Genomic DNA, 14,342 nt, shown 5'->3' on the forward strand with positions numbered 1-14,342 from the left:
GAGGGCAAAGGAGATAGGATTACAACCAAGAATCACCTACCCAGCAAAACTGAGTATAATCCTTCAGGGGAAAAAATGGTCATTCAGTGAAATAGAGGACTTTCAAGCATTCTGATGAAAAGACCAGAGCTGAATAGAAAATTTGACTTTCAAATACAGGACTCAAGTGGAACATGAAGAGGTAAACAGGAAAGAGAAATCATAAGAGACTTATTAAGATTGAACTGTTTACATTCCTGCATGGAAAGATGATATTTATAACTCATGAGACCTTTGTCAGTATTAGGGTAGTTGGAAGGAAAAAAATTATATGTATGTATATGTAGATAGATAGATAGAGGGCACAGGGTGAGTTGAAGATTAAGGGGTCATATCTGGAGAATAAAATTAAGGGATGAGAGAGGATTATACTCGGAGAAGAAGAAAGGGAGAGGTAGAATGGGGTAAATTATCTCACAAAAAAAAACCAGAAAAGTCTCTATAGTGGAAGGGAAAGGGGAAGGTGAGAGAATGAGTGAATCTTATTCTCATAAGGATTTGGCTTAAGGAGGGAATAACATACACATTCAATTGGGTATGGAAATCTGTCTTACCCTACAGGAAAATAGGGGGAGAAGGGGACAAGAGAGCAGGGGATGATAGAGAGGAGGGCAGATTGGGAAAGGGGTAATCAGAAGTAAATACTTCTGAGGAGGGACAGGGTCAAAAGAAAGAATAGAATAAATGGGAGGCAGGATAGGATTAAGGGAAATAGAGTTAGTTTTTCACAACATGTCTACTATGGAGTGTTTTGCATAACTGCACATGTACAACCTATATTGAGTTGCTTGCCTTTTCAATGAGGGTGGGTGGGGAGGGAGGAAGAGAGAAAATTTGAAACCTAAAGTTTTAAAAACATATGTTTAAAAAAAATGTTTTCACATGCTACTGGGAAATAAGAAATACAGGAAATGGGGTACAAAAGTCTATCCTGCCCTACAGGAAAACAGAAGGGGAAGGGAATAAGAGAAGTGGAGAGACATAGAAGAGAGGACAGACTAGGGGAACAGATATTCAGAATGCATGCCATCTTGGGGTGGAAGGAGGGGGGAGATGGGGTATAAATTTGGAATTCAAAAACTTGTGGGAGTGTATGTTGAAAGCTAAAAAGAAATAAATTTATATTAAAAAAAAAAAGAATGGCTGCTTTTTATACAGTGCATGAAAAGGTGCTTCGAAAGCATCTCCTAGACACTCTCTCAACGGATAACCCAGTGAGGTAAGTACTTCAGACAGCATTAGGCCCAACTCACAGATGAGGAACCAAGAACTTTAGTGATAGCTGGGGTCACAGAGGTGTCAGTGCCATAGGCAAGATTTCAACCCTGGTCTCTGCCACCTCAAAGTCCAGTACACATTTCTTTCTTTAAAAAAATATTAATTGATGCCTTTTGACTTAACATCCTGTTTATTTTTTAATCTTCAAGGGGTACAAGCTGCAGCAAGCCTTGCCTTGTGGCAAAGATTTAAAAAGAAAAAAACAGTTCAGGAAATACAACAACAATGCCAACTGTGTCTGACTGTAATGTACTGTTCCATGCCCATCTTCTGAGCCACTCTGCGTCAGCATCACCCACAGCACTCAGTTTCATCTTACTGTGTTTACACTGGCACAGTCGGCTTACTTCACTTTCCATCAGCTCATTGTGTCTTTCCATGTCCAGCTCCCCCTTCACCCTGCCACACTGGCTGGCTCTCAGCTCATCCTGTTTCTGGATGTTTGTCCCCCACACCTTTCGGGCTGAAATCTGACCCCAGATTGCTGCCAGCAGTTTGGGGGATGAAGGAAGAAATCCTTCTCTCACATCGCTGTCACTACAATTTTGGAAAGAGGTTCACTTATTCCCTTAGTCTTCTCCAATAGCCAGATGATTTCTCGCCTCTTCTTTTTTTAGGACCCAATACTGAACCCACACCCAGAGCTATTACCTCCCTTGTGCATACGTGTTTAAGCAGGGACAGGGAGACAATTCCTTACTGAGATCCAACCCCTGTCCCAGGGCTGTTTTTTCTGACCTGGGCAGGGTCACCTTTCCTTAAGTAGCTTGGTAGCCCTCTGTTCCCAGTACACACCATATTTATGTCAACTTGACACAGAAACCTGATCTGCTGTAGCCCTACTAGAGCTCAGAACTCCCAAACTGAAGTGATCCATCCATCTCAGACACCATAGTTGTAAGGATTAAGGCATATGCCACAATGGCTGGTCCCAAAGCACTTTCCAAATGGGAAGGGAAAAGAGTATAGCCACAAATATATCCTGGAAAGTTCTCATTCTAAAGAGCGTTATAGATGGAAACTCACCTTCCTGTTGGCCCTGGGTAGGTACGGACGTCTCCATCGGTGTGCTGTTTGCCTCAGCCTTCCTCCTCGCTGCAATCTCCTGGGCAAAAATGCTTCTCTTTCCAGATGTTGCTGTTTTCCCCTGGGGAGCAGGGAAAAGAAGCTAGGTTAATAGTGGCTACCATGCTTCCACTAAGGTGTCTCTAGGACAAAGTATAAGAAGCTGTACTCAGCCTAGGACGACCACAACTATAGCCCGTGGAGAAGGCAGGGTAGTCTAAAGAAATGTCTTCCTAGCCTAGCTTCCCACAGAAGTTCAACCATCTCCCTCACCTATTCCTACCATCTGCCTGGGATCCCATCTTTGTTTACCTGGGAGCCTTTCTGTGAGCGATGGAAAACAGAGGGGAAAGCCACTCCACTGGGAAGAGGCATGGTCACAGCCATTGCACTGGTATCACGTTCCTGGGGAAGCAAAACAAAATGTACTAAAGAGGTAAAGACTCCACTGGTGATCTCTAATCCCATTGAAAAGCAGGACCACAGATGAGAAGCAAATTCTCACCCTTCACCCTTGCAAATAACCCTGTATTCTGCCTGGCAGGAGAAAAAAATATATACTCCCTTCCTAGCATTGCCCCCAGTCCACATTCTTTTTTCCCAACAAAGGCAGGGGCAAGACGCACAATAATTTTGGTGAAGACAGCGGTGATATGCCGGTCATGCTGATCTAGCCTGTCCTCAGGGTCTTGGTCCTCAGGCACCGTGAAGCGTGGACTGGGCCTGGCCCTCTTTGGAGGAGCAGGGATTAGAGTGGGGGATAAATCTGGAAGCTCTGACAAGACAAAAAACAAACATGAGGATCCCTAGCCATTCCCAAAAAATCAGGGCTGAGAGAAGATTATAATGCAAATTAACAAACTAAGAGTTCAGAGCAAGAAAAGGGACAGTTGTCTACAGTAGTCAGAAGCACTGTGGGACCCAGAAGGAAAGAGGTATAGTAACAAAGAATGTGGTGAGTCTGATGGAAGGGGGTAAGAGGAGAGGAAAGGAGAAAAAGAGACGGGAGAGATGGGGAGAAGAGAAGAGAGTGGAAGAGAAGAGAGGAGAAGAGAAGAGAAGAGAAGAGAAGAGAAGAGAAGAGAAGAGAAGAGAAGAGAAGAGAAGAGAAGAGAAGAGAAGAGAAGAGAAAAGTAAGTATTCAGGAAACAGAGTCCCAAAGGATGAACTCTAACCTCATCCATCCACTCCATCCCTGTGACATGACAACTTACTGTCTAATGTTACCACATCCCGCTGATCCTGCAGAACGGGCGGTTCCTCATCAATACATCTGTCCTTCTTGTTTACCTTCTTTGCTATTCGTACAGCTGGGGTGGCCCCTGAAGAAAGGAACTGATTCTGGAATCGCAGTAAGTCCACCTCGGACTCTCCTGGCTTTGGTCTCGACAGCATTTTGTCACTGCAGAGTCCTCCCCACTGAGATCTGTTCCAGACTATAGGGTTCTCTTATTCCCTTCCAGGGGCCACACAAGAGTCCCTGTGAGGATTTCAACACAATGGATATAATTTAGCCGGCTTCCTCAAGGTCCACTTCACTTGACCCTTGCTTCTCCGCATGCTACTTTGGGCACACTGTCCCAACACGGGTCTATGTCAACTAAATCCTTCTTGTATCACTTTCTTTTCACTCCATTCTACTGTGCTTGTACATTTATGTAGGACTTCTTAGTGTACAAAGTTTTTTCTCCCTAAGAAACTGTGAGACAGCTAACAGATTTCCCAGAGCTTCAAGGTCTTACCCATGGCTGTGAGGCTACTTCTCACTTGAGTTGGGACTTGGACCCTTCTGCTCTTTTATGTTTGTTATGTCATTTTAAGTTATGATACTGTGCCTTTATCATCATTCAACAAGTATTTACTTAACCCCTCATGTCCTCAGAACTGTGCTAACTACTATGAAGATTATAAAAAAACATAAGCCATAGTTTTGGTGCTTGAAAATCTGAAAAGATAAAACTAATATACATAAAATAACTGGAGAACAATTGTATGGTGACGAATAGGAGTATAACAGGTAAAATGACTACATTTTCCAAAACCAAAAAATTGGGACACAGGATCTTCCTCTTGCAAAGCCTCACTAAAAGTACACTTTCTTTTCAGAATTAGGTCTGTCCTGGAAAATCCAGGGCATGTGGCTGCTAAAGATAGAAATTCAAAGAAGGAAGAGATCAGAGCAGGTTCAGAGCAGGTGCTTCTTGGAGGGGACAAGTGAGGCAACGAAGGATCACTGAAGGGAATACTAGGATCTTGTAATTTCTGTGCAGATGATGATAATAATAGCTAACATTTATATAGCACTTACTATGTGCCAGGCACTGTGCTGTGCTTTACAAAAACCTTTTGAAAGATGACTTTCAAAGCTAAACACAGTTGTAATCTCTCTCCTGATTCTCCAACTTCCCATCACTTATTGCTTGTTAGACACCTCCTACTGGATGTCCCATAGACACCTCAAACCAACATGTTCAAAATGGAACTCCCAATTTAGTTATTTTGGTTGAGGGGGCTGCTACCCTTTCAGTCACATGGATTTGCAAACCTCCATGTCACTTCCTCTATATTCCCCTCTAGGTCTGCTCTTTCCTGACTCTCCTGTCTTATCTTGCCATGCCTTCTTAGTCTCCTTTGTTGGCTCTCCATACACATCATGTTCATTAACAGCGAGCATCCCCAATTTGGAATTACGTCCAAAGGGTTATAAAACTGTGCACACCCTCTGACCCAGCAAGACCACTACTAGGGCTGTATCTCAAAGAAATTATAAAAAAGGAAAAAGGACCCACATGTACAAAAATATTTATTGCAGCTCTTTTTGTGGTGGCAAAGAACTTGGAAATCGAGGGGATACCCACCAACTGGGGAATGGCTGAACAAGTTGTGGTATATGAATGTAATGGAATACTATTGTGCTACAAGAAATAATGAGCAGGCAGATTTTAGAAAAACCTGGAAAGACTTATATGAACTGATGCTGAGTGAAGTGAGCAGAACCAGATGAACACTGTACACAGTAATAGCAACACTGTTCTGTTTAAACTATGTCTGACTTAATTTGACTCATTAAACTATGATTGACTTAGTTCTCAGCAATACAATGATCCAAGACAATTCCAAAAGACTCATGATAGAAAATACCATCCACATCCATAGAAGAACTATGGAGTCTGAATGCAGATTGAAGCACACTATTTTCACCTTTTTTTTTTGTTTTTCTTGGTTTTTCCTTTTTGTTCTGATTTTTCTTTCACAACATGCCTAATGTGGAAATATGTTTACATGGTTGTACATGTATAATCTATATCAGATTACTTGCCATCTTGGGGAGAAAGGATGGAAGGAGGAAGGGAGAAAAAATTTGGAACTCAAAATCTTATAAAAAATGAATGCTGAAAACTATCTTTACATGTAATTGGGAAAAAAATAAAATATTATTTACAAAAAAAAATGGTAAGCATCCCCAAAGCTCTTTTTGCCCCATATTTTCTCACTTATATTTTCATGGGTCCAATCTTTATATAGATGACCCCCAGATCTATATATCCAACCCTAGTCTTTCTCCTGAATTATAATCTCATATCACCACCTCCTTTTAGACATCTTGCAATGGATGAAATGGCTGCCCCCTAAACATCTCAAATGCAATATGTTCAAAACTAAATTTATCTTTTCCCCAAACTCTTCTTTCTTCTTACTTATAACTGTCAAGAGTACCACCCATATGACTCATTCATGAGGCAAGCAAAGCTGGAGATGAGACCCTGAGAATGAATTCCAGATCAGACAAGACAGTTGGGCTATCTCGAAGGATTACTGAGGAAACACAGTGTTGGCAGAACCAGTTCCTGGGATAAAAGACGAACCAGATAAAAGCAGGCCATATCATTTTCATGTGGTTCTGTAGGCCCACAGGATTCCTCCTTTGAGGAAGGGACTTTTAAATCTGAACTATTTCTTCCAAAAAGAACACCCAATGGCAGCTCCTAAAGTATATTTCATGACCAAAATTTAACACTGCAATGTAAACAAGTTGGGAAGAAAATGTTTAGATGAGACATTTTGAAAGATAAATGGTCTCCATCGTTGCAGATCTGTACAGGGCTGCACTCAATCCAAGCTTTGTTAAGTGCTCCCAATCCAAAAGACCCATTAGCAAATGACGCAGCAGAGCAAAGGAAGAGCAAAGAAGCCCAGGCCATAGAAACAGCCACGACGCACACACCATGAAAACCATGTAAATTCAATCTCAGCATCAAGCGTGCACCACTTCTCCTGTTCTGTCAAGACCTCTTCCTTTTCTGTTTGCATTTAACGGACAGTCTAGGAAACATTTTACAGAATAAAAACACAGACCACCTTCAGTCCTCTAGTGATTAAACGCACATGAGCAAGTCTATGTCTTGTCTGGATTCACTGCTGCAACATAGGAGAGGCTAGAAGTATCATCTGGATTGTTGTGAAATTATTTTAAAACAGTGACACAGCTCTGCCTTTATTCATTTCTCTCACCATGATATAAGTACAAGCATTGTGAATGAACGGAGTTGTTAGTTAACTTCTGTGTGTCATTTTTTTCTTCCAGTTTTGTGGGTTCCTTTTCCCTTTTTACGGTGACGCTAACTGCACTGGTTAAAGCAACTAACCAGTTGTACTTCAGAATCTGCCCTCTAGCCAAGTCTAACTTCTTAGACACTACAGATGGATAAGTTTGGTGGTTTGAACAAAAAAAGGGAACATTAAACATCACAGCCCTTACTAATATCCTGATTCTGCTATCAAGTGTAGAAACCTCCCTTCAGGAAAAATTTGTGACCATTTTGTATAGCTTGTCTGGAAACTTCTGTAAATCTTGTATTTTAGTAAAATGTTTTTTGTTACTTAAAAAAAAAGTTACTCCTAGTTACTCAGGCTTTCAAACTGAGTGTCATCTTCACCTCCTTACTCCACAATTACCCCACACATCTACTGCCCGATCTTGTCATTCCTCCCTTCACAACATGTCACAGAGACATAACATTTCCTCTACTCACACAGCTACCACTCTAGTTCAGGCCATAATTGTCTTGTACCTGAACCAGCCTTCTGGGGGGCCTCTTAGCCTTAAGACTCCGAGTCAATCCATCTTCCACTCAGCTGCCAAGGGCAATTTCCTAAAATGCAGGTGTGACCACATCACCCCCATAATCAATACATTCCAATGGCTCCCTATTACCTCCAGGATCAAACACAGAGTCCTTTGTTTTGCACTGAAAGTTCTTTGTAACTGTTCCTTTCCTAAAACTTTTCCAGCTTTTTTATACATTACTCTCCTCTATGCACTCTACAATCTATGTACACCGACCTGCTTGTTGTTCCTTGCACACACTGGTTTGGTTCTAAAACATCTCAAAATAAAACAAAAAATATCTCACCTATCTTCTATCTGCTCCCACAAGTACTAATCTAATTTAGGCTCTCCTCACCTCTTGCCTGGATTACTATAAAACTCTTTCCCATTACCAATATATCCTTTACACAGTTGTCAAAATATCTTCTTTTAACTTTTTTTTTTTGCTGAGGCAATTGGGGTTAAGTGACTTGCCCAGGGTCACACTGCTAGTAAGTGTCAAGTGTCTGAGGCCATATTTGAACTCAGGTCCTCCTGACTCCAAGGCCAGAGCTCTATCTACTGAGCCACCTCGCTGCCCCCAAAACATTTTCTTAAATAAAGCATAAGCTTGATCATGTCAGTGACCTTCTCAATAATTTTCAGTGGTTCTTATTACTTTTTTTTTTTTGGTGAACGCAATTGGGGTTAAGTGACTTGCCCAGGGTCACACAACTAGCAACTGTCATGTGTCTGAGGCCGGATTTGAACTCAGGTCCTCCTGACTCCAGGGCCAGTGCTCTATCCACTGTGCCCCCTAGCTGCCCCATCTTACCACCTTAGAATAAAATACAAACTCCCTGATTGGTATTTAAAATCTTTCACAACCATGCTTCAGCCAGCTTTTTCAGGCTTATACCACATTACTTCACTTTACATACTCTATGTTTCAATCATACTGGACTTACTTTTACCTGAACTTAGTATCTGGTTCTCCTATTTCAATGCCGTTGATTTGTGTATTATAAGACTTGCCCTGATGGTCTTGAGACCGTGACAGTCTCCCCTTAAGGAAGGCTGTAAGCTTATAGAACACACTCGTGGAAAAATACTGACAATAACATTTTTTTGAAGGTTGGTACAGCTATGTCCTTCAAAAATATTTCATCTACCACCAGCTTGTTTTTCTCCCTGATAATCCCTCAAAATAATATTTTGTCTACTACCAGTTTGTTTTTTTTCCCTAATAAAAAACCTTCCAAAATAATATTTTGCCTTGACCCCAAGAGGGCCACCCAAAATCAGAGTATAAGAACTTCACTCCTGCTGGAGTCCCCTCCAGCAGGAACATACCTTCCTGCTGAGCATCCCCCTCCTGCTCAATAGACCCATGTCTATATGCTTCCTAATGGAAAGCTGCTCTTAACATGAGTTATGCTCTATGTTAATGTGTATATGTGTTATGTGTGGGTATCCTTTTCCTCTCTTCCCTCTCCTCTCTTCCCCACTGCTTGCAATAAAGCTTTGCATTGGACTGACTCCCACCATTTTCATATGCTATTCTCAGCACACAAACTCATTAAAGGGTTGTTTCCCCCCATGTCTCTGCCTGGCCCATGCACCTTTCCTTAAGGCATAAACTGGGTATCCAGACAAGGACTTAACCTACTAACAGTAGCACCTACACTGGGAGAGGAGGGGCACAGAGAACTCAATTACAGAAAGCAAGGGTCAACAGGGGAGTCCTACATCTTCCCAGAAGAGACTCCCTTATGCCAGAGGACTGTTACAAAACAAGGTGCCTTCCACATTTCTACCTCTCTAGTTTCATTTAAGGCTCACGTCAGGGGCTACCGCCTACCCCCAGCTATTAATGCCTTTTCTTCCCTCAAATTATCATCTATGTATTTATACATGTTGTATTCTGCTGCAGACTGTTTTTCTTCTTGACTTTGCACCCCCAGCTACTAACCCAGCACTTTGCACATAGTTGGCACTTAATACACCTTGGACTGGACAGGATACAGAATGAATAAAGGTATACAAACAGGACTCAGCATGGTTAATTTATAAGCAATAGTGAGGAGACTTGACTTACTAGAGCAGATGTATAATTGGGAAGGATTTAGGAAGACCGTTGGATAAGCAGGATGGAGGGTACAGGAAATTTAGAAAGGCAGGCAGAGGAGACTAAAGCTCTTTTTCACAATGCCTAATTCTTGTTAATTCTGTTCTCCATAAAACCGAAACCAGAACTAGAAACAATTTTAAAAAATTTTTAAAGGGGAGAAAAATACCAAAACAAGTTCAGGGGGTGGGAGAAAAAAAAACGTTTTACGATCAAAGAGGATGGAAGATTATTAGCAGTATTACCTCATAAAGCAAAGAAAACAGTGGAGATTAAAATCATTTTAAAGAAAGCTTTGTAAGAGACGAAACCAAGCCGTTACTCAGGGGAATTTAAGGACAAAAATGAAGGAGAACAACACAAAATAAAAATGGAAAAGAACTGCAAAGATTTTTATAACAAACTTTTCTGTTTGTTATTAAAGGATATTACGGGCCAGTATAGCTACCACAGTCAGACTCTAACATCACAGTCTCAGATTAGTTTAGAGAGGAGGTAGAAATAACACTGAAGGGGAACAAAGCTGAAAAAACCAGCCAAAATCTGACCAAGTGCTCATAAAGGAGAGCTGTGCTGAAGGTGACACCATTGTGAGGGCACTGATAAAATCACAAGGTGTCTGAAGGAGAAGATACCAATGGTGTAGTAAAAAATCTTGTTAATAAGGGGAAAAAAAGATAAGAGAGAGAACATTGACAGCCATGAACCTATCTGTCCTACTTTCCCTTCTATATAAAATTTTTATGAGAATCATCTTCACACACATTGAAGACGTGTTCAATGAGGATATTAACCAGGAAACAGGCTTTCACAAGTGACGGACCACATCTTTACCAATACACAACTGCCCAAAAGATCCAGGGAACATAAGATCCCACTGCTCTTAATCCTTATTATTTAAAAATCATTTGACTCAGTAGAGCAAAGTGCTACCCTTTACTATCATCCCCCAAAATTGTTTTGGTATTTTTATCCCTTTTAAAAAGTTTTTAGGTTGTTTCCATTTCTGGCTTTGGTTTTATGGAGAACAGAATTAATAAGGATAGGGTATTTTGGAAAAAGAGTTCTATTCTCCTTTGACTGGTCTTCAAAATGGATGGGTTCTCTTCCCACCCACACAATAAAATCATTTAAGATTTCTTGAAAGATATAACAATAGAGACAACCATGTTCAATAACTCTCTAATCATTAGTATATTAATAACAGGGAGATTATGAAAGCCAAAGGTATGATGAAGGTCTAGCACAGAACCCATGGTGAAGAACAGTGAGGTTTTCTCCAGCAGGGGTTGTTAACTTAGGGGTCTGTGAGAGATACACACACATACACACACAAACACAATATATACATATATATGTGCATGTATACACACACACTGTATTTCAGTATAATTGGTTTCTTTTGTCATCCTATGTATTTAATTTTATGTACTTAAAAACATTTTCCTGAGAAGGGGTCCATAGGCTTCACCAGACTTCAAAAGGTGTCCATGAAACAAAAAAAATTTAAGAAACCTGTGTTCTAGAGGTTCCTGTTTTTATGCTGGTTGTATCAAGCTCCAGAACAATGCAGAGCCCCCTGCAAGAGAGACACTAAAAAATGCCTGGTCTGACCATCTAGAAAGGACTTCAAAACCAGAATTCTTTCCACTACAACAACATGCTTCTAGGAGAAAAATGGGGGTAGGGGGTGGAGGAAGGTTGGGAGGGCAGGTAATTAGCAACAAATTTCACAAGGCCTTAAATGCCAGAAAAAAAGTTTGACTGCTCTGATCTATCCACTTGGTCCAAAATGTATAGAGTTTGGGATTCTAAATTCTTATTTGGTAAGGACCATATCTTTCCAGGGCTTGTATTTTGTAAAGCAGCTTGCTCACTGTAAGCATTAAATGAATATTTATAGATCAACTGAACAAAACACCCACAGGTAGGTAGGCTGCTTACTTCAGAAAAGGCAGGCATCCCAAGCTGGTCCTACATAAGTGGGGAAAAAAGGCACTGTTTGCTATTATATAACTGCATGGTACCGTGAAAAGAACACCCACTTTCCAGTCATCTTCCTCCTATGCCTCCTTGCCTCTGACCTGGCTCTCCAAGTTGCACCCTGGTGCTCCTTCAATCTTGATTGGTTGAAGTTCTCCATAACTACACAAACCCATAGTGCTGCTGCTCACTGGACATCTTCACAGAATGCTGCTCAGTGGATACCTTTTCTCCCTCTCCGCTTCCCCTTACAATGAACATTCCATATTAATCAATTCTAAGGCTCCTCTCAGTCGCCCTGTGACTCCCCTAACCAAAACAACCATAAAGGCCATAACTCTCAGATTAAAATACGAGCAACTTGAGGGTAGGGTCTTTGTCTTTGTCTTTGTATCCCCAGCAGCTAACGGGCCCACTGGATAGACGCCAGGCCTGGAGTCAGGAAGACATGAGTTCAAATCAAGCGTCAGACACACTTACTAGCTGTGTGACCCTGGGCAAGTCACTTAAACCCTGTTTGCCTCAGTTTCTTTTTCTGTAAGATAAGCTGGAGAAAGAAATGGCAAACCAATATTTTTGCCAAGAAAATGCCAAATGACTTTCACTAAGAGTCAGACATGAATGAACCAACACAGAAACAACAAAACCCCCAGGATTTCGCATAGTGCCTGCCACACAGTAAACACAACCAATTTTTATTGTTGGGACAAAACTACAAACGTAGTATATATTTCAACAACAAAAACCCAAGTGTTGACAAGTCTTTCGTGTATCCTCCCCCATAAAAGTACAACTCTAACTTGGGAAATTTAAATCAGAAGAGATGTTAAATCTTGTTATTTTTTGTTTTGTTTTTAGGCGATTGGGGTTAAGTGACTTGCCCAAGGTCACACAGCCACTGTCAAGTGTTTGGTCTGAGGCCAGATTTGAACTCATGGACTCCTGACTTCAGGCTGGTGCTCTATCCACTGTACCACCTAGCTGCTCTCAAGACACTAAACCTTGAAGCAACCACAGAGATAAAGTATCTTTTCTCTCCCTGACTACGTCCTCACTCCATTCTGCTGAGAAACTGAAGCTCAGAGAAGGGACTAGACTAGACCAAGATCACATGGCTTATAAATGCCAGTGCCAAGACTTGAATCTCACCCCAGTAATCCAATACCCATTACACCACACTGCAATAACATAAGCTATTTTCCTTAATTTTCAAAGGAGCCTAAGTGATCCGAAATTGAGTTCCAACTGCCTTAATAGAGACTGTCCAGACAGCACTCTGCAAATTACAAGCTGCCCACAAATTCTAACTCTAAGGTTTGGCTCATGATAACTCCCAGAATAAAAAGAATTACAATTTACTCCTTGAGGTTGGAGACTTTCACTTTTTTATATTTATCTTCACGTCTAGCCCAACACCGGCACACGGTTGACTCAGAACAGGCAAGTGGAGCAGCAAAATGTTAGGTCTTTAGTCAGAAGACTTTCTTTGACTTCAGACACCAACTAAGCTACATGATCCAGGGCAAGTCACTTAACTCATCTGCCTCAGATTCCTCAGCTGTAAAACGGGGATAAGAGCAGGGCCAAAGGAGGTTAATATCTGTAAAGCACTTAGCACAGTACCTGGCACAAAATGAGACGTTAATAAATGGTTCTTCTTAATCAATGTTTGTTGATTGGGTGTTAAAAATCGTTTCTCTTTGTTTCTTTTTTCAAGTCGTTTTTAGTGAAAGAAAAGCTCCTAGGGTCCAGAAATCGATCGTTCTGTTTTTATATGTACTATCAGTCGTTCCACAAATATTTATGAAGCGTTTCCTATGAGGTAGGCACTATGCCAAGTGCTGGGGAAGCAACAACAAAAAAGAAGATAAAAACACAGTCCCTGCCCTAAAGTAGGGGACACGCATATAGTAAGCGCTCACTAAATGCTTGCTCAATTGAACTGGGGCTTTATCTTGCAAAAGATTAACTCTAGGCGGTGTAGACCAGAAAACTCAAAAGGAAATAATGGGATTAATGCAAATCCCATGGGGCGGAAGAGCCGCAGAACGCCACGAGCCGTAGGGGCGAGCTCCCAGGCTTCTCCTTCCCACCCGGAGTCCCGGAGGTCTCCGCTGGCTCTCCACGCTTCCCGGGCGGGGAAGGCGCTCTCACCCCCCACTCTCCCTTGCGGACCCGCGGGTGTCCCAAAAAGAAGGCGCCAGAATCGGGCAAATGAGCCAGGTAGTGGATGCCCAGCTCTGCACCAGAGCCGGGGACCGAGGCTGAAGTTCCACCCGGGAAACAGACCGCTTGAGATGCCCACCTAACCTGCTTCAGGCCCCGCTGGGTGCCGCCATCTTGCCCCACAGTAGCAATCACTTCCGCTGCCAAGGAAGTACTTCCGCCCCGCAGCCCCGGGCTCCTCCCCTCTCGGAAACAGATCCGCCCGGGAGGCGTGGCGAGGCTAGCGATAACGACATGATGGGCGGGACCGGGAGTTGTGCTCTCCAGCAACGCAGGAGTAGGCGGCCTTCGTGCTGCAGCTCTTCAGTGCCCTTGGAATGAATCTGGAGGGATCAGGAGCCGCCTAGATATAGATGTACATAGAGATAGAGATAGAGATAGAGATAGAGATAGAGATAGAGATAGAGATAGAGATAGAGATAGAGATAGAGATAGAGATAGAGATAGATAGGAATATACACACATATATGTACATATACATGTAAATATATACATAGACATACATATACCTGTGTGTATACATATATAGGTATA

At 41.9% G+C, this 14,342-nt stretch overlaps 1 protein-coding gene across 5 annotated transcripts in view; it reads right to left on the bottom strand.

Moving 5' to 3' along the window:
- RPAP1 (RNA polymerase II associated protein 1) overlaps positions 1–13,948 on the bottom strand; it is a 29,415-nt gene extending 15,467 nt beyond the window's left edge. Inside the window, exons 1-6 of one of the 5 annotated variants that reach the window (XM_021009323.2) lie at positions 13,893–13,947; positions 13,206–13,423; positions 3,597–3,862; positions 3,009–3,157; positions 2,695–2,787; positions 2,344–2,464 (exon numbers count right to left, since the gene is read on the bottom strand). In XM_021009323.2, coding sequence (XP_020864982.1) covers positions 2,344–2,464; positions 2,695–2,787; positions 3,009–3,157; positions 3,597–3,777 — 544 coding nt within the window. In that variant the 5' untranslated portion in view covers positions 3,778–3,862; positions 13,206–13,423; positions 13,893–13,947. The other 4 variants (XM_021009324.2, XM_021009325.2, XM_021009326.2 and 1 more) reach the window with 4 other exon arrangements.
- Positions 13,949–14,342: the final 394 nt, after the last annotated feature.

This window comes from Phascolarctos cinereus, unplaced genomic scaffold (genome assembly GCF_003287225.1).
Source record: "Phascolarctos cinereus isolate Bilbo 61053 unplaced genomic scaffold, phaCin_HiC Scaffold_3;HRSCAF=262, whole genome shotgun sequence".
Taxonomy (NCBI): Eukaryota; Metazoa; Chordata; class Mammalia; order Diprotodontia; family Phascolarctidae; genus Phascolarctos; species Phascolarctos cinereus.